This window comes from Anolis sagrei, chromosome 1, assembly GCF_037176765.1.
Source record: "Anolis sagrei isolate rAnoSag1 chromosome 1, rAnoSag1.mat, whole genome shotgun sequence".
NCBI classification, from domain to species: Eukaryota; Metazoa; Chordata; class Lepidosauria; order Squamata; family Dactyloidae; genus Anolis; species Anolis sagrei.
The window spans coordinates 250,579,572-250,606,823 of NC_090021.1; the positions used below are offsets into that span (position 1 = coordinate 250,579,572).

The 27,252-nt window shown below is 39.0% G+C and overlaps 1 protein-coding gene across 1 annotated transcript; it reads right to left on the minus strand.

The window, feature by feature from the left end:
• Positions 1-179: 179 nt before the first annotated feature.
• On the minus strand, positions 180-27,252 carry RIC3 (RIC3 acetylcholine receptor chaperone). The gene is made up of 6 exons (XM_060767409.2): positions 27,032-27,252; positions 14,778-15,037; positions 11,964-12,042; positions 9,667-9,760; positions 5,907-6,055; positions 180-4,674 (listed from the first exon to the last, which is right to left on the minus strand). The coding sequence occupies exons 1-6, from the start codon at positions 27,180-27,182 to the stop codon at positions 4,175-4,177; spliced, it is 1,233 nt and encodes a 410-aa protein (XP_060623392.2). The 5' UTR covers positions 27,183-27,252; the 3' UTR covers positions 180-4,174.

Genomic DNA, 27,252 nt, shown 5'->3' on the forward strand with positions numbered 1-27,252 from the left:
CCATTGTGTATTTTCCCTCAAAGTACCCCTTGTGTACATTCATTTCAAGTAGTTGTTGATCATGTACTTTAAACTTGCTCAGTTTCCAGAATAATTTCCTCCAGTTGAGCTTCTGTCTACTTCTTATTTAAAATCCTCTCCATAATTTCTCTGTCATTCATTAAAAGTACAAGAAACCGTTTACTGTGAATATTTTAATTATTTTGGAAGCTGCCACTTTGGGATAAAGGCAGTGTGCAAATGCAATACATACATACATACCTACATAAACACAGAAATGGTGATCAAAATCTTAAATGTTCATCCCAACTGAAGTAATGGAACCCCCTGTGGCACAATGGGTTAAATCCTCGTGCCAGCAGGAGTACTGACCAAAAGGTTGGTGGTTCAAATCCAGGGAGCAGGGTGAGCTTCTGTCTGTCAGCTCCAGCTTCCAATACGGAGACATGAGAAAAACCTCCCACAGCATGGTAAAACATCCGGGCATCCCCTAGACAACGTCCTTACAGATGGCCAATTTTCTCACACCAGAAGCAACTTGCAGTTTTTCAAGTTGCTCCTGACACGGAAGAAAAAAAAGCTGAAGTAGTACTATTGCATGAATTGGATTTACCGATGTACAGATCCGCAGTTTAATTATTGATTAATTAAATTCGAACCAACAGAAGTACAGCTGATATTTTACTTGAGCCATTTGAAAAACAAGTCAGGGGAATCTCTCGCTCCCCCCCCCCCCCCAAAGTTGTAAACATCACACTGTACTAGATTGCTGCCCTGCCCTTTTCCCAGATAAATAAGGTAAACATAACTATCTAGTCAAAATGAGAAATATGTTCACAGTATTTCTTCTACCATTTCCCATTAGTGTCATGGGCTCTTCAACGTCGGTTTCTCTAAACCACAAAATGGTGATGAACAACTACACAAAGGTAGGTTTTCCTAAAACTCTTGAGCATCTGGAATGATGGATGTCCTTTATTTCCAGTTCAAAAGCAGATCAAAGCATTTGCTGGCCAAACATATGATTTTGCAGCCCCTTCTTTGGGTAATGAAATTTATGGCAGCAAAAGCCATGAGGTCCTATTAATACACATACACTGCAGATATCTTCAGTGATTCAATGTAACCTTTTATTCCACACCAAAAGGGGGGAGTGGAAATACTCCACATGGACCTCCATGTGAGGAAAAGCAGTGATTGTTTAGATGCTTACCTGCTCTGAGACTGAAGCAAATGTCACAACAGAACAGGGCAAAAGGTTCTTTGGAGTTGGCTCAAAATGTCTACTGTTTTTAATAGGATAGCATGGGGTTTTAAAACTTTTTATCATTAGGATTTTTGGTTGTATTTTGTTTAAATGTATGAAGTAAATTAGTTATGGTCCCACGTTCATAGAAAGGTGGAATTATAAATTAAAAATATTGTTCCAGAGAAGATTTTGTTTCTTATGTCTGATACTAACTCCTGTTGCCCTGACAGCAATGAAAATTCAGACAAGATTTATGAGTGAAATTGTAGTTGGTTGTTTAGGGATGTTCTTACGTAATCATAATATTTTTTTTATTTATATCCATTGATTTTGAAAAAAAGTATTCTAAATGTATATGTTGTTCCATATTGTAATTTTTAATATTACTCACTTGTTCATATGCAAATGGCCTGTAGTTCAGGCATTAATAGCACAGGTCGAGTATCCCTAATCAGAAATGCTTGGGACCAGAAATGTTTTGGATGTTTTTTTCTCTCCAGATTTTGAAATATCTCTATTTGGATATATGCATGTAATAAGATGTTTTGCAGGTGGGATCTTAGTCTAAACATGGAATTCACTTATTTTTCATAAACACTTTATACACATAGCCTGAAGGTAATATTATATATCTTAAATAATTTTGTGCATGAAACAAAGATTGTGTATCCTGAGACATCCATGTAATTGTGAATTTTGGGGTATTTTGTATCCTGGAATTCTGGATAAGGGATGCTCAAGCTGTGATAAAATTACAATGTATAAGTCTAGAAAGTTTAGTCAAAAAATCAACCTTAAAAAAACTTGGGTTTTTATCCTATACCTTAACACTTATTTAAAAAGAAACTACCCTCTTCTATGAGTAGAATGTCAAAGGCAAGAGATGAATCCATCCTGGGAGAACCTAAAAGAAGCAGCCCTCTCCACAGAATGACCATCAACGTATCCATGTGTCATATCAAAATCCATAATTTTGGCTCCAAAAGTTGCCTCCATCTTATACATAAGGTCAACTGATACATCATTATATATGATAGAACTACTTCTAAATTATGAATGAATGCATACATACATACAATCTCCCTCCCCTGACACCCAAGATTCCTAGCAAACCACTGGACAAATGCTACATAGAACAGTGTTTCTCAACCTGTGGGTCCCTGGGTGTTTTGGTCTACAACTCCCAGAAATCCCAGCCAGTTTACCAGCAGTTAGGTTTTCTGGGAGTTGAAGGCCAAAACATCTGGGGACCCAAAGGTTGAGAAACACTGACATAGGATGATATATCCACAACAGTGCTATCCTATACATGTCTACTCAGAAGTATGCCTTAAAAATGCAGCAAGAAATCTCAATTCATTGGCACTGGCTACAATCACATCCATTTTTCCCTGGGAACGGGCCTCATTCTACACATTGAGGTTTACTTCTGAGTAATGCCTAGGATTGTGGTGTAATGAACGGGCGTAAGAGAAATGATCTTCTGCATTCCTTTTCAAATTCAAGTCTCATATGCAAATATGTGCTCTAATAAATTAATATAACTTAGAAAAATATAGCTAGATCTGTCATAAACATAGTTTAGAAGGAATATTTTAAAGAAATAGTTTCATCATTCCCCCTACTGGTGTTCTCAAGATAACAGCTTCTGTGGCTGCCTTTGGAAAAACAATAGAAAATAAATATTAAATAAGAAAAATTGAGCTCGGGGCTCAAAGGAGTATTACATTATTTTACTTTGTTGTGCCCCTTGACCCTGGGAAGTCTCTTTGTATCTTAGGTTTTCTTATATTACTGAGACAGGGCCGTGTCCTTGTTTTCCAAGAGCTTGGAAGTTATTTCATTGGACTGCAACTTTCAATATCCCCTAGGCTATGCTGGCTGGCAAGTTCTGGGAACTGCAATGCAATGTCAAATAAATAAATAAGTAAAATAATAAATAAATATTCTCCACAGATCACTGGTTCCTTACAGTATCTTTTAGTCTCTGTCAAATCAAACATACTGGCCATTATTGACTTTTTTGTCCCCACCACCAAAATTATTTCTTCTTCTTCTCCTCAGTTATAATCCAAGCACACTCACAGAATTGTACATTGAAACTTGGCCATGAAAATTAAGTAATCGTGTGAAAGAAGCTGTGAGCTGAGAGGAGGGCTCCAAATGCTGAGCCACAGATGAGGTGAAATTGATTACTCATTCCCCTTTAACATCATTAGTGACGGAGGAGAGAACGAGTCTTTGCTTTTTGTTAATTACGAGGAGGAGAAATAGAATGAGTCACTCAGCTAATACACAGGAGCTCCCTGCCTTCCAGCTAAGATATACAGCTAGCATTTGCTTGAAAAGGATGGCATTAAAACATCCCTTTCACTTTCTCATAATAAAATGGTTCACATCTCTTGCCAAAAGACAAATAATCCTCTAATGGCAAATGGTATCTCCTAAGATGATCAAAAAGAAAAATGAGTATTTAAGGCTTTTCTGCGATGGCATCCAAAATGAACTGCCTCAGCCTACCTGATGATAAATCCAGAGGTGCCCACGGCAAATAAGCCACAAGTAAAAGATATTAGACTTCGTATGCAGCGGGAGAAAGCTCTACTGGATGCCTTTTTGTACTTCATACAGTTCTACAGGTTGTGGTGAAGCTAAGCTTCAGGCCAGGAGACACAAAGCTGTGAGAGAACATGCACATGGAATCTATGGGGAAATTAGCTTGTTTTCAGGTTCTTTGGCTGGCTAAAGCAAGCAGTTGGCACTACTGTTGCTGGGTTCAGTTGATCGGGAGAACTACTAACTCCCCAATGAAATAAGCAGCCATTGCTATGGGATTTCAGCGAGGTACACATGGCAGGAGAGGTACACCTGTGTCCTAGAAGCAAAGATCGCAGTCTGTAGGAATTGTACAAGAGGGCATGTTCCTCATTGTCCAAGCAGTTCCATCCCTTTTGTGTTTCGCTTCCTCAGAATGACAACATCATCAGCATCTCCATCGCTTTGATCTTTGGGCACTGTGTTTTCATGGTCAGAATCCACCAACGACGACTCCCCTCTGGTCGGCTCTTCGGTTTCACTACAGCTATCAGAGAAGAACCCTGCATTCTCAGCTATCACAGCAGGGTCATCCTCTTCATACTGACAACAATAGCACTTCTCAAAGTTGCGGCCAGTCCCATTCTGGTCACTGAAAGTGGAGTGCCGGTCCTTCTCGTGTCCAGTTTCAGGGCCATCATTCACTACATCGAGAGCAGACAAAAGGGTTTCACTACACAAATAATCCTCATCGTCCACAAATTCCATTTGCTCCGCTATCTCTTCAGCAGAAGGCTGGCTCAGGTCAGGGCAATCCACAAGAATCGTGTCCTGTCTGCGCTTCATATAATCAGAATTATCATAGACAGGATAGGTCTCTTCTGGATAACCTTAGGATATAAAATAAATGTCTCGATCAATGGAATAATCAATCCAACACTTTATCACTGGATCTGCACAAAGATGGGCTTCCAAAATTTGACTAATACTTGAATACCTGAGGGAAATGCCATTAATTGCCACTGCATGTATTTTCTCATCAGTGGGATTAGGACAGTAGTCTAGAATAGCTTCTTTACCTAGTAAAATGTGGTCAACATATTACAATGGTGGAAAAATGCAGTGGGGCAAGATTTAGCTTTGCTCTCAGCACAATCTGAAGTGACATCCATTTTTTAGTCAAAACCTGGGCCAGGTCTCTTTTTTTGGGGGGGGGGGTGTCTTTTGGTGCAAGGGGACCCAAATCATTTTTTGTCATGGCTGGAATCTGCTGCCAATTTTGGCTGAAATATTGGCCACTCCCCTCACCCCCATTCCTAGTTCTGGATAACTTTTAATCCAGCAAGTATTACTAGACAGAAAATCACCACTAGCAGCACTGTTTGCACTAAGTTAACACATTTGTACCCTGGGAAGTCTCTTTGTAAAGCCAATGCAGAACCTCTTGGGCTGTTCCTTGTTCTTTTGGCAGCCCTTCCAATCCAGGTTGTTATCAAAGGGCCCTCCTGCTTTTTAGTTTTGAAAAAAAAATCTATATACAGTTGGCCCTCCATATCTACGAGTTCTGCATCTACAAATTCAACCAACCACAGTTTGAAAATATTCAAAGGAAATCCAAAAAGCAAATCTTAATTTTGCCATGAACTGAGCGCTACACTAATGTGCATGCCTAACATCATTACACAAATCTCCCTGGCATGTATTTGAGTGGGTCACCATTTTATACAATAGACATTTGTTATTATATTATGCCATTGGATATATGGACTTGAGCATCTATGGATTTTGGTATCCCCAGAGGACTCCCAAAGCCAAACCCCAGTGGATACCAAGGGCCAGCTATAGCATCTGATGTAGTGAAAGTGGGCAATGTGTAACTTCTCCAAAGAGAACTGGACCATGGGCCTTCTGAAGTTGTCCACTCCTATACTGTAACAAAACATACTTGCAAACTTGAATAATCTGAGTCTCTAATGTGACTCTCCCGTTCAAGTCTTTAAAGGATGCTTATTTTTCTTGGAACTATGAATGGCGTTATCTGAGAAGCTCTTCCTGAGGATGAAAAACAACTGACTTAATCTCAGGTTCTCTTCAGATAATACGCAAAAGCCCTCTTACTTACCTTCCCAGTCTTGCATATATGGTGCTTCTTCAGCTTCTTGTTCTGGGGAGATTCCATCAATGAGTTTGCCTTCTTTCATGACCTTGGTAATTTCACGGAGTTGCTGGAGTAGCCTTTTCTCTTGGTTAGTACTGCCATTTTGGGCCCTGCTACAAGACAGGAATGGAAAAAGGTACATAGCATGAAGCCACTGTTGCTTAGGACTCACACTAGCTGAATATTTTGAAGAACAGCTCTCAAACATTGGTCGTATTGATTATCCCTGGAAAAGCGGGGAAGGAATAAAAGAGCAAAACTGTTCCTCTCATAATGTCAAAATAGGAAGTCTGATCAAGGGGGGGGGGGGGGGGAGCCTTGGAGGAGCTGACAAGTTGTGTGGAGGTAGGTGACTGGGAAAACAGATTAAAAAAAGAAAAAAGGTGTGCAGAGCTACCTGGCATGGCAACATGGTTCAAATGCCCCTATAGCAGACTTATGAAAAATTCTCCATTTCTCATTCTTTCAGATCATGTCTGCATTCACTCCCATCTTTTATTCATATTATGGCTCTCTCTCTCCCCCCCCCCCATTACCCAGTGCTAAAACTGCATTTTGTAAGCATTTTTTTCATTAACTTAAACATATTTATAAACATTTTCAACTGTACACATTTTAACTCACACATATGATTTATGCATGTAGATATTCGAATTTTCTAAATTACAATTCATATTTCAGAAACACGAATTTCTCAGGTCAGCTTTCATCTTATAACAACAGTTAGGAAGCGTGAAAATGAAACTTTTCCTTTACGACAGTAACAACCTCTTGCTTTATGCAGCCTTTTGCACTGGACTACTTGGACAGGAGTATGTTGGCATCCTATTTGAGCTATTTTAGATTACATAGACCATTCATACAAACCCTGAATACTGCAATGTAGACTTAGAAACAAAAGGGAAAGGAACAACAGGAGCAAAGTCTCAATGGGGTTGACAAGAGACAACTACCCAAACCTTTGGCTGAGTCTGTTTCTTTAGCAATTCTTTACTTAGAAATGCCTACAGTTAAAGAAATTCCAGACATCAAGCAATTATATAACAAACTCAAAAGGTATTAGTAGCTGAGAAATAAATGGAAAGAATGGCCTTTTCCACATTTTCATCTCCTGAAAATGATCAAGTGGTTTATAATGTTTATCATTGTATTCTCCCATGCTAATTAAATATCACACAGAGAGAAAAATATTCAAGCTATGTACGTAATTCCCTTTCAAATTAAAAAGGAGACCAGAAACAGGCATGAAACAAAGAAAGTGTGTCTGAGTCTGCTCTTGCGGATTATGCATATCTGTTTCCCTTTGTCTCAGACCTCAGATTATCATCCTAGGCCTCTGCATGACCTCCTTTCTCAATCTCGTTTCCCCCCATTACATAATACTTTAAAACAATTGGAACAGAAGAGCATCCACCTCCTGTAAGAATTCTTCTGTTTCTTAACAGCCCCATTGCAGGGAAGGGAAGAAAATAGGTTGGGATCTGCTGACAGCTCTCTGGGTGAACTGAAACAGATCAGAACAAATTCTAATTTCTAATGTGTTAGCAATTTTAAACTGCATCTTGCCCTAAATTTTACCCTTGGGTGCTAAATACTTTAATGGCAACAGGTCCTGTCTGATCTTGGAAGCTAAGCAGGTCAGTCCTGGTTAGTACTTGGATAGGAGACCACCAATGAATACCAGATAGTGTAGGCTATATTTAAAGAGGACGAAACCTGCCTACGAAAATACTATGAAGTTCATGGGGTTGCCATAAATTGACAAGTTAAAGGCACATACACACACATCCCCCCCCCCCCCCCCAAATGGCTAAATCCCATGGTTCCTCCCTATTGGGCTCCTTTCCTACAAATGCACTTTTATCCGTGTCTCACCCAGGGTTTTAACTTTTTTAACATTTTACCTCACACATTTGGCCCGCCCTCCGTGTCTGGTTTTAATATGCTGTTTTATATTGTTGATTTTGTTATTCTATATTTTGTTATGATGTATTTTGTTACTGTGTGTTATTATGTTGTATTATTTTGGGCTTGGCCTCATGTTAGCCGCACTGAATCCCCTTTGGGGAGATGGTAGCGGGTTATAAATAAAGTGTATTATTATTATTATTATTATTATTATTATTATTATTAAATACCTAAATTGGGTTTACGATAATGCTTTTTGTACAAAGCTTTGGATCATTAAGTATTAGTAAAAATAAAGTAGACTTCACAAACTTTATTTATCTGCCAATCATTTCCCTGAAAGCTCTCAAGCTTTAGGGTAATTTATAGAATGGCTGAAAATAGCTCAAATTAAAAAGGAGACCAGAAACAGGCATGAAACAAAGAAAGTGTGTCTGAGTCTGATCTTGCGGATTATGTATATCTGTTTCCCTTTGTCTCAGACCTCAGATTATCATCCCAGGCCTCTGCATGACCTCCTTTCTCAATCTCGTTTTCTCAATCTCGTTAGGATGCTAACAGTAATTTATAGTATGGCTGAAAAAAAATCAAAGGTTTTATTTTTGGGTTTTTTTTGTTTGCTTTGTTGCTGAACTGGCTGAAAACTGAATCTATTCATATAATCTGTTTTGAAAGGTAGTAAATAGGTAATTCTGATTTGTGGAAAAAACAGGAAGGGAAGGGCACATCTTAATTTTGATGGTTAAATATTCACATTGTGGTGGATAGTAAGGAAAACTCAAACAAATTCAGGCAAATACAAATACTTATTTGCTTCATTTATACACTGCCTTTCTCACCCCTGTATGAGGACTCAAGCCGGCTTACAACTCTGGCAAGATTCAATACTGTTTGAAACATAATCATAAAACATATTTCGTTAACTAAAACAATTAAAACAGTCAAGCAAATAAACACATAGAATAATAATAGATTAAAAACCGATTAAAAGCACATAAAGTGCATAGCTCAGTAAGTGTCCAGAAGAAACTCTCTGTCAAATGAATCTATCTAAAGAAGTGTTTTCCTTTTTTTCCTACTCCTAGATGTCCACATGGTGATGCTCTCCTCTATTCCATAAATCCATCTAATGTGAATCTACAGGACAGGAATTTCTTCTGAAATTCTGTAATAATGGTGAATATTTTACAAGGCTAGAAAGCAGGCAAGATTGTTCATGAAGATGATAACTATGCTAAACTTTCTGTGTTTGCTGGTCAGTGTTTATTAACAGACCAGCAAACTACTTACTCATAGAAATTTTTCATACTAAAAATTGTAGGGATTTCTTCGATACAAAATAAAATTCAACATATTGACTTAAACACAAAACTAAAAACTGGAAGAGGAAAACATGACTTGTGATTAAACAACATCTCAATAATAAAGCAACTTCTGACACGGTTATGTTTTGATTTAAAAATCATTTGTATTTGGGAGATTTTTACTTATTTTATTTCCTAGCATTTTGTAGAATGAAGACTCAAGGATGCCTATAATCACACCAGATACAATATTGATAAAAGCATACAAAAGATTACAACTAAAATATAATTTATACTATCAATAGCACTAAAGCAGTTTAGTAAAACACTTTACTAAAAAAAACTAGGAAATTAAAAAAAATATGTCACTGATGATGGATCAATAAGAGAGGGATTTCTGGAGTCCAGGAATGTCCACTGAGCGTTATAGAAAGATTAACATGCTGTATGTTCTAAGTGCAAGAGCAAAGCAGATATTCATGTGTTGTACTAAACGTATAATGCACACATACCTTTCATAGTTGGGTCCCACCCTGTTGATTAATGTTTCCATGGCTTCTTCAGTCTCCCTCAGCTTCTCTTGAAGTTGGGCAAGCTCATAGTCAGCTGCAATACAAACAGGCATCTGTCAGCAGCCTCACATCCATCAATTCGCTTCTTTAAGTGAGTATGGCTTGCCTTCAGCAACCAGCTTGCAAAAATAGGACTTGCTCTGAGCAAACCAGGAGCGATGACTATGAAGGCTTTGCTAGTCAACGAAATTAATGGAAATTATCTTTTATTCTTCCCAGGCAGAAGATGAAAAGGAAGATGTCCCTCAGGCTAAGGAAAGCATATATAATGCACCCAATTGCTCATCAGCGGCAACCTGCAGAGCAACTGGCTGCCTGAGAAAGCCTAGAGACAAGAAAGGCTGAGACACAGCAAGCCACCTGGCCTAATGACATCAATAATATTCAGCAGGAAAGCTAAGGACTATTTTGGTCAAGTAGAAGGAAACCAAGGCTGCTGCTGTTCTATGCATTGTTTCCTTGGGAATTAGACTCAGTGCACTACAAATAACAGAAGCAATCAAATCAGAATCCTTTGTTGTTCGCATCCATGAATGTATATACATTAGATACTTATAGCAGTTTCACAGCTCTATAAATGCCATGATTTTAACTTCTAGCACTGTGGGATTTGCAGTTAACTCCCAGATAATTCTAAGAAACTGACAACATCATGATTCTAGGATTTCATAGCACATATAAATGGTAGATAAAGTGGCATTAAAGCACTGCAGCTGTGCAGTGTAGGTTCACTTTCACTATAAGCATTCAAATAGACATGCTGGCGAGGGGTACAGAAGGTGGAGCATGTCCTCCAGGCCAAAGAGCCTCACCTGCAGTATGTATAAAGAAATTTCTAAACTCCTTTTGACATCAGAAAAATACACTCCTAATGCAAATACTTTTCAAACCCCTCTCAATACATCATGGTAGAACAGAACTATTTTGAAAGAAATAGAAGTCCAGCTATTGTCAGTTGGTCTCACATCTGGGTAGGACTACATTTTAAATATGAAACCCAAAGATATAATAAAATATGACACATTAAATCCTTTAATCTTATTCTTAAATATCAGAAGAAAATGAAAGGCTGAGAGCATAACATTGGAAAAAACAGAGAATATAGTTCAACTTCTAGTTCTAGAATTGTGAAACTGAATATGCAGAATAATGTAATAATGAAAAAGATATCTTATAAATAGGTGTAGGAAGTGAATGTAGTGTTTGAACATCCTCACCTTTTTCTGTCACCAGTTTGCTGATACAAAACAGGACGGACTCTTTCCCATTATAGTCGCAGCACTATGATTCCAGTTTAATTGCCTTGCTTCCATGCTATGGAATCCTGGGATTTGCAGTATCAGGAGGGGCATTTAGATTTCTCAGGCAAAGAGGACTAGAACAGTGGTTCTAAACTTGTGGGTCCCCAGGTGTTTTGGCCTACAACTCCCAGAAATCCCAGACAGTTTACCAGCTGTTAGGATTTCTGGGAGTTGAAGGCCAAAACATCTGGAGACCCACATATTGAGAAGCACTGGTCTGGAACAACTGGCCAAACTGCTAATCTCTGAATTCCACAGGAAGTAGTCGTGGAAGTTAAAGTTGGATCCGAGTACTATAATTGTGTAGTGTGAAAGGGTCCTATGTCTGAAGAGGAAAGTCACTTCTGAATTTGGAAGACAGGAAAATCCAGACTCTTGTGGATATGGATTGCTCTCAGGCATTACGAAAGATTCTCTTCTTTAGATTACAGCAATGACAAGGACGACATGAGCAAAACCAGTGTGCTCTCCTCCTCACATTTTTGTACAACACATTTCAAGGGAACCTCAGTAAGGTCCTAAAATTAGACAATTCAAGATGTCTTCATTATGATGTTAAAAACAGGCTTATTTAACTGTCAATTTAAAGCTGTTAAAAAGGTAATTAAAACATAATAATCATATAAATAACCAGTTCTAAAATTACCAGTTTGGTTAGGTAAATAAGAAACCCTTTGCTTTCCAGTGAAAAGAGAGGGAGGTAAAAGCCTGGGAGTACCTCCCAGGTCCTCACCAATTGTACTTGTGATGGTTGTGAGACCAAGAAAAGCCTAATCTATCAATGAATACAATGTAACTTTTAAAATACAATACACAAGAAGGCAAGCCTACAAATATGAAGAAACATGGAGAGCAGCATTATCTATGCAGTAAAAACAACCCGCATGCCGTTTTTCTCATCATAATTTCAACACAAGCCTTGGAAATGCTACTTACTGATCTTCCTATTCATGTTTCCCGATGCTGAAGGTGGACACTTCCGTTCAACCACCACAGTTTTCCCCTTAGAAGAAAGCTGTGAATTGAAAATGGTTACTATATAGTAGTAGCACCAGTGTCAAAAGCGATTCCCAAAGACATATTGAGAGAAACTCCATTCAGACATTACAGAAAACCATCATTTCCTGACATGCAAGGGACCTCTTTACATGACAGGAGAGGAGAAACCTCTCACTTCCAATTATAAAATAATCACCATTGTTCATCCAGTCCAAACTCATGATATGAGATTTGCTTATACTCACAAACCTTCATCAGGATGAAATGACAGTTTGAACCTGGTGTATTTTTAACCAGAAGAGAACAGAGCAAAGCCCCTCTGTTTATTTTTATAGTAGCCTGAAACTCCCAGACATCATCACCATCATCATCATTTCAATGAAGTTTGAATTGTATTTCATAGACATCTTCTAAACAGCTCTACCTCATACACTGTTTACTAAAATGGCTCTTCAAATCAGAAGTATATTTCTGCAAATGTTGAGTTTGATTTTTTTCTCTCTCAACTGGGGGCATTTTGTTAGGCCCAGAGACCAGAAAATTTGACCTCACACCTCTGAAGGTAAACTATTTCCACAAATCCTACATGCAAGTAATTGGAAAATATGGACAGTGGAAAGTGAAAGTGAAAGTTGCCATATCTCCTCTAATACGCAACTAGTTTCCCTGTTTTGTTTGATTTACAACACAGTAAACAATGGGCCATAGCTCATGCTCTATGGTCAAAGACAAACTCATAATAAATAGTCTTTCCTTCCACCCTCCTTCCCAATTTTCTCCTTCAGATGATCAAGAGAACCTACTAAACATAATAGCTCATGTATTAATGGGCTACAGTGGGAGAAGACCATTATCTCAATGGGGAAATTTGGAATAAGCTTCCTTTGCTTGATTTCTGGCAATTCCCCCTCCTACTGTACCTTTTTAAGATATAGGACATAAAATTTGATGTCATACATGTGTGCGAGTCATAAGGTGTGTGAGTCATAAGGTGACTCATAAGGTGAGTAAAAAATAATGACCCAAAAGAACTGGGTCAAGTGATGCAGTAACTTGTCTGCCATGGTGGTGCCTTTGTTATGCCTGCTCCAGAAAATTGTGGCAGAAGGCTTTGGGGGCTTCCCTAATGTGATAGAGCAGAGGTGTGGGTGTTTCTTTCAGGCTCTCTAGGTCCAAGAGCAAGCTCTGAGACCTTAGTTGATATTAATAGAGCCTGAAGGAAGCAATGGCTGCCTCTGTGCTCTCTCCCGTGGCTCTTTTGGTGTTTCCCTGCTGCAGCAGAGAAATCAGAGGGGTGGGTGCTTCTTCCAGGTTTTCTTGGCATGGGCTAAGATCTAAAGGTCTGAGAGCTTAGTGAAGGAGACGATAATCTCTGCTCTCTCTTGAGAGGATGTTTGGGGTTTCCTCACTGTTTCGGAGACAGTGGAGAGGTTGAGTGCTTCATTCAGGTTCTCTCAGCATTGGGTAAGCTCCAGGTGTCCAAGGGCTTGGTCTGTGCTGGAAAAGTCTGAAGGAAGCAACCATCCCTCTGTTGTTTCTCTGGCAGCTTTGGAGCTTTCCTGCCATAGCTGAGAGTACAGAGAGAGTGGGTGTTTCTTTCAGGCTCTCTTGGCATGCAGTTAACTCCAAACGTCTAAGAGTTTAGTTCGTGCTGGGTGACTAAAGGAAGCAATTCCCACTCTGCTCTCACCAGTGACTCTGGGGGCTTCCTGCCACGATGGACAGAGGTTTCTGTTGCAGTGGAGAAGCACCAGGCACCAACATCATTTTCCCACCACAAAAGGCGCCAGAAAAAGTACAAAATGTTGGTACTTCTTTTAGAGTGACAGAATTATAAAAGGCCATTTTGAATGCCTAGATAGGATAATGGTAGCAGCAGCCAGGGGCAACTGGCCCCTCTTGAGGCTGTTGGTACTTTTGCATCTCCATGGAATGGATCTAAAAAGCCCCAGTTTTGTCCTTGAGTTATTCATGGATCATGTCAAAATCCATAATGTTGGCTCCTAAACCTTCCCTCAGTTTATACATGAGGTCAACTTGCATGTGGAGAACCTTCTCAGCGATATGAGAAATGAGAGAGATCCACTGTGAAAGCTTCCTTCTGCTCATGCAATGTTGGATATCAACTAATAAAAAAACTAGAAGTTTGAGAATTGTAACTGAAGTAGGGAAAAATTGGATCAGCCTGTCAAAAAGCTGTGACCTTCAGGTTAAGTAAAATCTATCAAGAAACATTTAATATAACTGATAAATATATAAATCTGGGATTGTTCTTAAGTTTCCTCCCTGTCCTATTTGAGAAGAATACCCACTATAAGGAGAAGATAAGTTGTGAACTGATTCTTCTTTTAAAATTTTAGCTCATTTGTTTTCCATTGTGTGTTTGAAAAAAGGAAGAAAGAAAAGATTTTCTGGCTGTTCAAAGTCTGACCTCGCAGCATCCAAATCTGCCATAAAGCCATGTGCCTTCCACTGTACAAAGGCTCAGTGGTGGCTCTTTAACAGCGCTTCAACAACCCAGCTTGGTTCCACAACCTGTGACTGCAGCGCATGCTGTAGCAAAGTCTGTCAAGAGGAATGCACCCATCTGTTACTCAGGCATTTCCCTCTTATCTTGGCAAGTTTCAACAGAGCAGAAATAAATACAGTCTTGGTCATAACACCTCCATTAAAGCTAGTTCCAGATTGAATTTTTCCAAGAGAATGAATCAATGCAGTTATAAATTGAAAGGCAATGTATCATTTTCTTACCTTAAAAAGAATGTACAAAATGTACAAAAGGATCCCAAATCCGTATATCGGGATGACTTGTCCCACAAGACCTCTTCCACTCCCTCCTCCTCCACCGCCTCCTCCTCCTCCACCACCTCCACCGCCACCTCCTCCACCACCACCACCACCCTTCGCCTTGGCAATGGCTTCTGCAAGATGAGATCTTGGAAAATGGGTAGTTGGTCTGACCTCTGGAGATATCTGTGGGTTCATGGTTGGAGGAAACCAGCTGGTCTTTCCTGGAAGTTAAGGGAGAAAAGACCTGCTTTGAAGCTGACATGACAGGAACAAATGTGCAAATCTAAATAAGGCAGTCTTATAGTTACATTTTCCACAACACCCTACATGTTTCGAACCTTCATAAATTAAAAGAATATAACTTTAAAACTGGAATGCCTTATATTTTATTGTCTTTAAAATATAAGATCCAAAACTTTGGATACCAGAACTTTCCTTGGCTAAAACACTACACAATAGCTAATATTCTGTGGAATTATTAAACACCCCTGCCTCTTTATGGAAAGTAAATAGAACCTGCCTTCTTTACGGTTGAATTCACTCTTTTTTCAGTCATCCCCAGGTATTCAATATTCTGTGTCCATTAAGAATGCTCATTTGTCATTTGGCCACTTGTGGGTCAACTCAGTTTCCTCTCAAATTATTTCTATTTGTATTTCATTTTTGCAAACTTGGTGTTTGCTTGAACCCACTGCTACTATTTCTCATACACTGTACCTTTTTAACTAAGATCAGCATTCAGTGATAGCATACAGGTTGGATCAGGCCCGTAGCCAGGATTTCGTTGGGGGGGGGGGCTGAATTTTTTTCAGGGGGGTTTTTTGGGGGGGGGCTGAGTTTCGGGGAGGGGGCTGAGTCTGAGTGAAAGAGGGTCTACCCTAGCAAACCTTTTGTATCATTACCCCAATACCCCCATGCATATGGGATATATTGAATATGGTGATCAGATCATGATATGAATAAACATAACAGTTTAAGTAATGCACCAGTAACGCCTTTTTGCGAACCACCATGAGAATTTCCGGGGGGGGGGGGGCTGAAGCCCCCCGAGCCCCCCCCCCCCCGGCTACATGCCTGGGTTGGATGCAACATACAAGGCATGCTTTATGAACAAGGTCTGAATCTCATTGATTTTGGTATTTTGTATTGAATGTGGGCTACAGAAGTGCCGATGATGTCATAGAACATCAACGACATCATATGAGGGGAAGTCATAAGGAGGAGGGAGCAAGCAAGCTGTCTCCTCCATATGACTTCCTGCTGCCCTGGAGACTAGGATGCGGAATAATGGCTTCAAACTACAGGAGAGGAGATTCCACCTGAACATTAGGAAGAACTTCCTAACTGTGAGAGCTGTTCAGCAGTGGAACTCTCTGCCCTTGAGTGTGGTGGAGGCTTCTTCTTTGGGGGCTTTTAAGTAGAGGCTGGATGGCCATCAGTCGGGGGTGCTTTGAATGTGATTTTTCTGCTTCTTGGCAGGGGGTTGGACTGGATGTTCCACAAGGTATCATCCAACTTAATTATTCTATACAAAAGGAACAAATTCTGAAACTAATGGCATGTTCATGAAAACAACTTTTAGGATTGAAAATAGATGTACTATTATTTGCCATCATGTTGGCTTTAAATTGTGGTGACTCTATAACTGAGACTTCCAAGAGCCCTGGTCATCAATTGTCTTGCTCAGGTCTTGCAAACTCATGGTCATGGCTTCCTTGATTGAATGACTTCACCTGCAGTGGAGCCCTCCTCTTTTCCTACTGCCTTCACCTTTACCAAGCATCATGTCTTTTCTGATGAATCATAGCATTACACAATAGAACCTTTTATGAGACATTCCAAATTTTTTATGATACAATCCAAAATTTAAAAATGGTCAAATACATGAAATATGCAGTAGTGCTTAAAGTAAGCTATTTATTCATACCTTCTTCAATCTAGCCTTCACTTTTTCAAACTTAAAAGCACAATTTTAGAGTGAAAATGGCTAAATGAAGAAAAAAAATGTTCTATCCACTTCTTTCTGAGTCCTAAGGACATCTGCTTACTCTTTTTTATATAATACTTTATCAAAAACTTCAAAATCCACTAAAATTTTACAAGTAAACAAAAAGGGAAAAAGAAATGAGAAAAAAAGAAAAAGATAAAGCACAAAAGATAAAGAATAAAGAGGTAAATTTAATTCTTCCTTTCAATTGTATATACAACAATAACAAAATATATATAAGAAGTTATTAGAATTGGCTACAGAAACGGAGCTAATAAAAGACTGTATGGTTAAATGGGCAGCAAATATCAGACATGCAATACAATTAGAAGACTGGGAGAAAATGTGGAATAAAAAATGAAATACACATATGCATTTGACTTAAAAGAAAACTGGTTAAAAATGATGTACAGATGGTACATCACTCCTTAGAAATTGGCTAAATGTTATCCAAACATTAATGATAAATGCTGGAAGTGTGAAGAACAACCGGGCTCCTCCTATCATATGTGGTGGACCTGTAAAATTGCCAAATCATATTGGAAAATATGCATGAAAAAATAGAAAAAATATTGGACATAAAAATGGAATTAAAACCAGAATATTTTCTTTTAGGAATAATAGATTTTGAAATGGATTTAAATAAGGACAAACCCTTTAATTACCTAGTGATGGCAGCCAGAATTAATTATGCTAGATTATGGAGAATGAAAGAAATACCATATCAAGAAGACTGGTTAATGAAAATACTAGATATCATGAATATGGACAAACTAACCCAACGGATGACCATAAAGCAGAATAACAAAATACCCAAAACAGACTAGACACCTATAAAGAACTTCATGATACAAGAAAACCTGAAATGGATAATAGATATAAGATAAAGTTAAATAAGAATTGCTCTTAAGAGAGTCTACAGAAAGAAGCTTGTCTAATTCTTAGGAGAAGTAAAAGATTAAAGAAAAGAACTATCCAAGGTGAAGAAGATTGGAACTCAACCAAACACCCCATCTTAACCCTAACCCCCCTTTTCTCTCTCTTCCCCTCCTTTTTTAAACATATATATATGAATTTTGCTCTATACTTTCCTACTTTCCTATACCATTTGTTCCCCCTCTTTTTATGTTATCTGAAAATGCAATAAAACATATTTTTTAAAAATGTACAGGGTTAGTCAAAATGCATAGGCCAATAAGCCATTCAATTGAATGGCTTATTGGCCTATGCATTTTGACTAACCCTGTATATACAACTCAAATTATTTCATGTCTCTCTGAATAAAAAACCCGAACCATTTCCATCCCCTATCACATTATTTCTCAACAGCAGAAAATATTTTCCTTTTCCCCAAACTTAAAATTTCCAGCCATAAAATATCAATCATTACCTTTCTATATTTCTGTCAGGCATATATGTCAATATATCATATTACATCATGATAAGTAGTTCAATTTTTCTCATGTTTAATAATAGCAGCTTGCTAACATAATTACTGTAAATGCAGTCTATCTTTAGAACACTGTTATAGCTTTAACATTTCCTTTGTATTCAATCTCCAGTATTTCTCTCCAATTTCATCTTAGAAAATTCTTTTCAAAACTATGTCCACATCCTAGTCTGCATCTTGGACTTCTAGGAAAAGATGATGGGCTGTAGCTTTCACCCTAGTGGACTTCCACAGAGAATTATATCAGGTGGAGAAAAGCTCTGGTTGGCAATTTATCTTCAAGGACAAATTAAAGGAATTGCCTGAGAGGGCTCCTTAAGCCAATCGGAGCTGTGAAAACTGAAATGATGGTGAAGGAAACCAACTGGGAGATCTGGGAATCCATCACGCTCTCCAGCTAACAACTTAGCCGGAGAGCTGGAAAGCAGGTCTCTAATGGGCATTGGACACAAAAGCTTCTCTTTCTTTATTCAACTTCAGTTTAGACTTGGCTTTGTAATATCTGGAATTAAAGGATTCTTGAACCTACCTGTGGTATTTCTGCCTTGGTAAGCTGCCTTCTTGTTGAAATAAGGACAGAAAGTTCAACCAGAACTGAAAGTACTAAAGTACTACACCTGAACTAATAAAGGTTGCAATGAACATAAAGGCTAGCAACAATATCTGAAATATTTATTGATTATTTCACCTTGGATATAATTAATTTTGATTTATTCATTTTGTGTTATAAGATGGCGTTTTTGAGGGAAAAATGCATTTGTTTGATTGAAAACTGGCATTGAATTGGTCAGGATTTTAAAATGCGGATAAGGCCAGGTGTATCAGTGATGGATAATATGGAGAAATGTCTGTTTCTCAAGAAACTACAACCCCTTCCAAGAAGCAGCATTTTATCAAGTAGTGCTTTATGAACTGAGAGGAATATTGAAGAAGTCCTCAGTGAAGTCTTTTTAAAGAGAAGATTGAGGATCGAAAATACATTATATGTTTTGAATAAACAGGATTATATAGAAGTAAATGTAGGAGTAAACGTAGTAGTAGTGGAGAATCAGAAAGTGTAGATTTGGATGTACTGGAACAGTAAGATATATTGCCAGAAGAGAAGGGAAATGAAGATTACCTAAACTGGGACTGCATAATCTTGACATCAGACAAAATGTTTAACAAAAAAGTGACTGAAGATCAGATTGAAAGAAGGAAAATTGTATTTGAGAACACTGAAGCCATGAGGAAAGAGATTTGGCATGAGCCTAGGAAAAAATATATAGCCAATTTATCAGGGAAAATGTGGCCACCAAGGAGGAGAAATGGTGTGGAAAAGTATGTACTATTAAATGTGAGGCATCTGTTTTGCTGATCAGCAGCTTTTGATACTATCCTTCCGGGCTTCCTTGTTGGAATGAGACTTGACGGCATTGCTTTAGAGCATCTCTGTTCCATACTGGAGGACTAAACCCAGGAAGTGCTCCTGCTCAACTCCTCTCCCATTTGCCAGTTGGGGTCCTTCAGAGTTCTGTTTTGTTCCTCATGCTATTTAATATAAACACGAAACCACTGGAAGAGGTCCTACTAAGTTTTGGAGGTGTAATATGTAGATTTCTCAGTTCTATTATTCCTTTCATCCTCAATCTAAGGAGGTTATCCTAAATATATACAAGTGTCTGCCATCAGTAATGAATTAGATGGGGGCAAAGTGAAACCGAATCCAGATTAGACAAGGTCAATTGAAAAGCAGATCAAGGAATAGGGATTCATTTTGTGCTAGATGCAGTTACACCCCCGCTGAAGAAAGAGGTTTCCATTTGGGGGTACTATTGGAGTAAGCTTTGAATCTTGAAGCCCAGGTTTTCTTTGTGGCAAGATATGTTTTTGTACACTTGATTGTGCACCACTGGATCTGGCTATGGTGGTATATATCCTGTTTGGACTACTGTTTGGACTACTGCAAGGCTCTAAATACCCTAAAGGCAACTGATCCTGTCTGATCTTGGTAGCTAAACAATATCAGCTGCTGAATTGTTTTAACTGTCTTTTCTCTTTTAATGGTTAGTGCAACAGTAAATCAGTAATGCAGTTTAATTCCAAATTAGTATTCACGTTTTTATTTATTTTTATGATAATAGAGATGTCTGTGCATGTCACCAGCAGAATGCAATTTAATGTGCCTTCTTTTCTTGAGACTAAAAACCTGTTATACATTACTTTGGTCAAACCTAGTTCCCTTTAGTACCTCAGTGGCTCTCTTTGAAAGCTCTGAATCTGGATTATTTGGCTGATGTTAGAACAGTACTGATCTTCAAAATGATGGTTTCTAATTAAAGCTACAGTTCCATTAACATAATTGACCCAAATGAACATGAAGTAATTATTCACAATTCTGTAATCTTCACTGCATAATTGGTCTTGCTATTGAAATCTGACTCAATGACCTACAATAGAGAGCCAAGCACAAAAATAATTCATCTTCATGCAAAATGCTGTATTATCCAAGTGATTTTTGTTTAGCCTTTAAATACGCAAATATCCAGCCACAAGTCATAGTCATTAATCTTACCCTTTAAAAAAATATTTTTTGCCTACGAGAGGATGAAACATGTCAGGCAACACAAAAACAAAAATCTCCAGGTTATCTTCTGGCACAAAGTCATTTTTACCTGAAAGAAGTCACAGCCCAACAAAACTTTATAATTTTTTTTCTTGGTGTCTTGATTTTCAGGCCTGTTCCTGGAGTTATTTAAGGCACTGATTCAGAAAATTGCATTGACTAGACCGCATCAGTTCTAGTTTCTTAGAAATGGTTATCATGATTTTATATAGGCAAGCAGATGGCAACTGTTAGATGGCATGTTATTTATCTCAAAAACTAGAGCTAATAGGGGAAAACTGGTGTCATTTTTGGAATCAGCAGGTCAGATATGCCTAGAAACAAAGCTGACATGTGAGGCAACAAAAATGTATGTTGGCCAGTGTAATGGAAACTTTGGAAAACCCGCTGGGTTCCTAAATACTCTGAAGGTCCTGAAAGATCTCTGACACTGTGAAGACAAAGTGACACTGGAAGACAATGCCAGAAAATCCCAAGGAACAATTTATGAGATGTCCGAAGAAGTATAAGTCTATCAACTGTTAACTCATTATATCATTCTAAAAATTACTTGTAACTGGATAAAGAAATCTGTTTCTGATACAGGCAACAACGCCTTCTCACCAAAGAGTAACACTATAAATCAAATCAGTGGGATTTAATGTTTATACAAAACATGGTTGATATCATCACCCAGGACTATGTGGACAATGCAAAACATCTATTTATATTTAGGTTGCTGTCATTTCCTTACACATCTATTGTCCAACCCGTATTCACAGAAATCCTGGAGTTCTAGAAAAGCCCATCAAGCCAAAGCAATATAGGAAAAACTTGAGTGTCACCTTGTTCATCACTCCTGGGGTTTCCATGCAATGTGCAGCTAAGGGATTGTTTTCAGTGTGGTTTGGCACTTACCTTTCAGTTCAAAAAGGAGGGCCCCAACACTCCTGGCACATGCCCTAACCCACAGAAATGGGGTGTCCAACCCTGAACAGCCTTAGAAGCCTCTGAAAGCCTCTACATCAGATCCGCAGATGCTTCTTGGCAGATAACCATGGTTGAATATTTGTGACTTCAAGCGGCTTGCTGATTCATGGTGATTCCCTGAAGTTTTCAATTTTTTAAAGCAGGAAATGCTGAGGTGATTATACCTAATCTTTTCTTGAAAATATAGCCTACAACACCTGGTATGCCTATTCTTCTACTAATCTCTAATTCCCCCGAATACATCCAGCAATAAAACTACAGCGTTTCATCTTGACATAGCTTAAAACTTTCCCATTCTAGGCTTGCTCCAAGCAACCTTGCTTCAGGAGATAAACTTTGTGGAGTGAAAGGGGCCCTTTTCGTTGGCGTGTCTATCAAAGTTATGGTTTTGTTTTCATTGTCTACTGATTCTGCAAAAGTGGTCACATCAAGTATTGTCTAAGAAGCAGCAAAGGATAAAACATTATATCTAGTACTACAGCATGGGTAGGCAATTATTTGGTACATTTACCAAGTACTAAATTTGTAACCTACAGTTTTTAACTAAAAAACTCTTAAGAGGTATCTTGTCACAAAAATATATTTCAAACAAAAATAATATTTTTCAAAGAATAGTTTACACAAATGTACACGAATGAGTCAATGTATATCTCAAGGACTACTCCTTTCAACTGTTGCCAGCATCTTTGCAGTACAATGTGAAAGTAAGGAGGGAATGGTGTCACCACTGGAAATGAATGAAAAGGGAATGGTGTTTGGATGAACGGGGCTGTTGGATGTTTGACACAAAGGTTGATTACTCAAGAAGGGAATTTTAAAAAATGAAATTGCAATAAACAGAACACAATGCACAAAGTTGAAAGTATATTTTATTTTATACAGTTTCCAAACATTGTATCAAGGGAAAACAATTATGGACATGAGATTTAAACATGTATTTGAAGAGAAAAAGAAAAGAAAGAAAACACAATATGATTATAATGAATGTAAGATGCTGGCAAATGGATGCTTTAAGATTGAAAAACGTACAATATCAGATAACAAACCATGAAGAAAAAAAGGACATTAACAGTGCAATACTACAAATGTGTATAGATCCGTGAGTCTCAGGTGCAATAGTATTTAATAGTGTTTAATCCTAGATAATAGGGCTGGGCAATTCGTTTCGTTAATTCGTAATTCGTTAAAAAAATTCGTTAATTTTTGAATTACGAAACGATTACAAAACTTTTTTTTAAACCTGGAAGTTTTTTTAAATATCGAAAGGGCAGGCGCCAAAAAATTTTGTATTTCCGTCCATTTCGGAAATACGTAAGATGGCCGCCTGCCGATGCTTGCTGAGAGGGCGAGCTTTTACTTTTCCTTGGAAGGGAGAGGGGCGAACTTGGGGATATGATTGGGAATATGGGTAATGCAGCTTTATGTAAATGTTCTAATGTGTTCCAATTGTGAAGAGGGTTCTTAATACATTTAGCTGATTTGTTAAATCTCCCTTCAAATCTTTATGTCCAAAAGCCAGGAAATCATGGTAGCTAGTGAGAGGAAGCCACAGGGAGGAGGGAGCAAGCTTGTTTTCTGCGAGCGGCGAGCGAGAGGGGCGAGCGAGCGGCGAGCGAGAGGGGCGAGCGAGCGGCGAGCGAAAGGGCCCGTCAGAGTGAGTGCCTGCCTTCCCTCCTTAATAATAATTTTAATTTCTCCTCCCTATTCTACTAAATTAATAATTAAATTTAAAAAAAATATTGAAAAAATATTGAAAAAAAAAAGGGCGCCATCTTTACAAAATGTTTTGTAAATATTTACGAAATTTCGTAAATACCGAACTTTTTTTTGGAAAATTTTGTAATTATTTTAAATATCGAAACAAAAAAAAACCCCAATTACAAATCGATTTTAGAAACAAATTTTTGCGTTGTTACCCAGGCCTACTAGATAAGTATGTTTAAGAGTTCAGCCTAACATACTATTGTAAACAATCATTTCAGTGGTTTACAAAATGTCACTGAGTTGATACAACCACAGATGACATGGGTAAACTGCGACAATTCATAACATTAAATTGCAATTTTACAGTGCTAGAGTTCAACTAAAAAGTACTCCACATCCATGGATTTTGCATTCACAGATTCAACTGTCCACAATGTGAAAATATCACACCTTCCCAAAAAAACAAAACAAAACAAACTTTGATCTTGCCATTTTACTACACAATGGGTTAAACCCTGTTGCTGGTTCGAATCCGGGGAGCAGGGTGAGCTCCCATCTGTCAGCTCCAGCTGGGCATCCCCTGGGCAATGTCATTGCAGATGGTCATTTCCCTCACACCAGAAGCAACTTGAAGTTTTTCAAGTTGCTCCCGACATTTTTTTTAAAAAAAACCTATGCTATTGTATACAACGGGATTTGAACTTACACTGGCTCTGGGATCTGTGTGGGGTCCTGGGACCAAACCCCAGCAGATGCACCAAGCCCCCCCCCCCCGACTATTTTAAATCTTCAACATAGTTCTCCTCCCTGATTGTTTTTTTTTAAACCTTGCCTGGACTCAATTATAAGTAGTTTTACTTTCCACTTAATAAAAGAGATAGAGATAGATCTTTTTAAAAAGGCTATAAAACTAAATGTGATAAATGGGATTTGCAATATTTTGTTACAATTAGTTTGTTATATTTTATGCAAAGCTCACCTCGTTAATCCTGAGCTTCCTGCCTCTTTCCAACAAACATCCCTTTCAAAATCACTAGCATATCTGAACAGCAAGGGCCAGAGCAGCCATTCCCTGATAGGTTCCTTATGTACTGGATAAAAACCCTGTAAACCTTTGGTGGCCAGCTTCTGATCAAGGAAAATTTAGTACAATGCCAAATTTTAATCTTTGTTTGTGGTTTTTCTATACATTATAACTCAATTCGCTTCTGACATGATAAATAAATAACTTTTGGTGGCTGGAGATGATGGGAGTACTAGTGAAAGCTTTTTACCTTTCACATGGTAAAAGCTTCCACTAGTACTCCCATCATCTCCAGCCACCAAAAAATATTTATTTATCATGTCAGAAGCAAATTGAGGTAAATAGAAAACAGAGCAAAGGGAACGGTACTGGTGGCTTTGTGAAAAGGCTTGGACACATGTGTGTGGTTAAGACGTCTTGGCTTTAACCAAATTATTATTTTTTAAGACATAAAGACTGAGTATCTCTTATCTTGAAATCCCAAAATGTCCATGCAGATGGCTAAGAGCAGTGGTTCTCAACCTTTCTAACGTCTCGACCCCTTAATACAGTTCCTTATGTTGTGGTGACCCCCAATCCTAAAATTATTTTCATTGCTACTTCATAACTGGAATTTTGCTACTGTTATGAATCGTCATGTAAATATCTGATAGGCAGGATGTATTTTCATTCTCTGGACCTTGGGAGTTGTGGTTGCTAGGATTTATAGTTCACCTACAATCAAAGAGCATTCTGAACTCCACCAGAGATGGAATTGACCCAAACTTGGCACACAGAACGCCCGTGACCAGCAAAAAATAATGAAAGGGTTAGGTGAGCATTGGCCTTGAGCTTGGGAGTTGTAGTTCACCTATTTCCAGAGAGCACTGTGGAATCAAACAATGATGGATCTGGACCAAACAAATACTCAATATGCCCAATTGTATACACTGGTGGAATTTGGGGAAAATAGACTTGACATTTGGGAGTTGTAGTTTCTGGGATTTTTAGTTCACCTACAATCAAAGAGCATTCTGAACCCCACCAATGAAAGAATTGGGGCAAACTTCCCACACAGAACCCTCATGACCAACAGAAAATGCTGTGTTTTCTGATGGTCTTTGGCGACCCCCACAGGGGTCCCGACCCCCAGGTTGAGAAACACTGGCTAAGAGAGTGAAAGCTTTGCTTTCTGACAGTTGGATATACACAAACTTTAATTTAAAACACTATGTGGAAAATTACTCTCCAGCTCAGATAGAAGATGCATGTGAAACCTAAATGATCTGACCGCATCTCTGCCTATGAACCCACCAGGAGTTTGAGATCTTCTGGGGAGACCCTGCTCTCGATCCCGCCTGCTTCTCAAGCTCGGCTGGCGGGGACGAGAGATAGGGCCTTCTCGGTGGTGGCTCCTCGGCTGTGGAACGCCCTTCCTACGGACATTAGACTAGCACCATCTCTAATGGTATTCCGCAAAAAGGTGAAGACCTGGATGTTTGTGCAGGCGTTTGAGTAATTTAGTGCAATCTGGTAATGGAACATAGGAATGGAACAATGGACGACGAACCTGGACTACGCTTGGATGATGAGAAGATTGGGTACGGTTGTTTTTTGTAATAATTGTGCATTGTAATTGCTTATTGGTAATTTATGGATAATGTGTTAAGTCAATTGTTATATGTTGTATGGAACCACTGCTGTTTCTACTGTTTTTACTGTTTGTGAACCGCCGTGAGTCGCCTTCGGGCTTGAGATACAGTGGTATATAAGCAAAGTAAATAAAATAAATAAATAAATGAGTGCCATGTTTAGACTTGGGTCCAATCTCCATTTGTTTGGATATGCAAATACGGGTATTCCAAAAACTGGAGATAAAAAAAAAATCCAAAATCTAGTAGGGTCAATCAATCTACTTATTTCCATGCTGTGAATGGTTGAATCCATGGATACAGAGGGACAACTATATGGGGTGCTTCAGCAGGAACTCACCTATCCTTCCATCAGAGTGGCCAATGCTGCATCTAAACAGTCTGACCCCAGTTTAACTGCCCTGTCTCGATGCTGTGGAAAGTGGGGAGTTGTGGTTTGTGTATTTTTTTACAGAAGAGGCGGAAGACTTTGTAAAACTATCACTCAATAGCATTGAGCAATGGCAGTTCAAGTGGTGTCAATGTGCATTAATTCTAGAATAGAGATCAGGCATGGGCAAACCTGGGCCTTCCAGGTGTTTTGGATTTCAACTCCCAGCATTCCTCACAGCCTCAGGCCCCCTCCTTTTCCCCCTCAGCCGCTTAAGCGGGGACTAGAAGTGTTGATGCACCCAGAGTGGGAACTGGCGAGGACTCCTGTGTCTAGTTGCACTTCCTGCCTTCCTTACCACCCCTTTCCTTCTGCACCATGGCAACCCTCTGCGGCGAGGGCCTCGGGGCCTGAGGAGCCCCTCTCCAAGGGGAGGAGAAGGGAAGGGAGGAGGCCCCGGGCGGCCCCTTCTTACCCTCGGGCGAGGCGGTGGAAGGCGGGGACGACCCGGCGAGGGGCTCCTGCGGCCTCCATCCCCGCGGGAGGAAGAACTTGGGGAGCAGCAGCGAGACGCACAGCACCAAGCAGGAGGCCAGCGCTACTTTACGGAATGTCGAGTACGCCATGGCTGCGGAGAGGAAGCCGGGGAGGCTGGCAACGCTTCGCCTCCTCCCGCCGCTACGTCACATCCGGCCT

Coding starts and splice junctions, on each gene's coding strand:
- RIC3 (XM_060767409.2), bottom strand. CDS start 27,182: ATGGCGTACTCGACATTCCGTAAAGTAGCGCTGGCCTCCTGCTTGGTG. Junction 12,043..14,777: donor TTTTGTACATTCTTTTTAAG/GTAAGAAAATGA, acceptor TTCAATTCACAG/CTTTCTTCTAAGGGGAAAAC. Junction 9,761..11,963: donor AAACATGAATAGGAAGATCA/GTAAGTAGCATT, acceptor TTTGTATTGCAG/CTGACTATGAGCTTGCCCAA.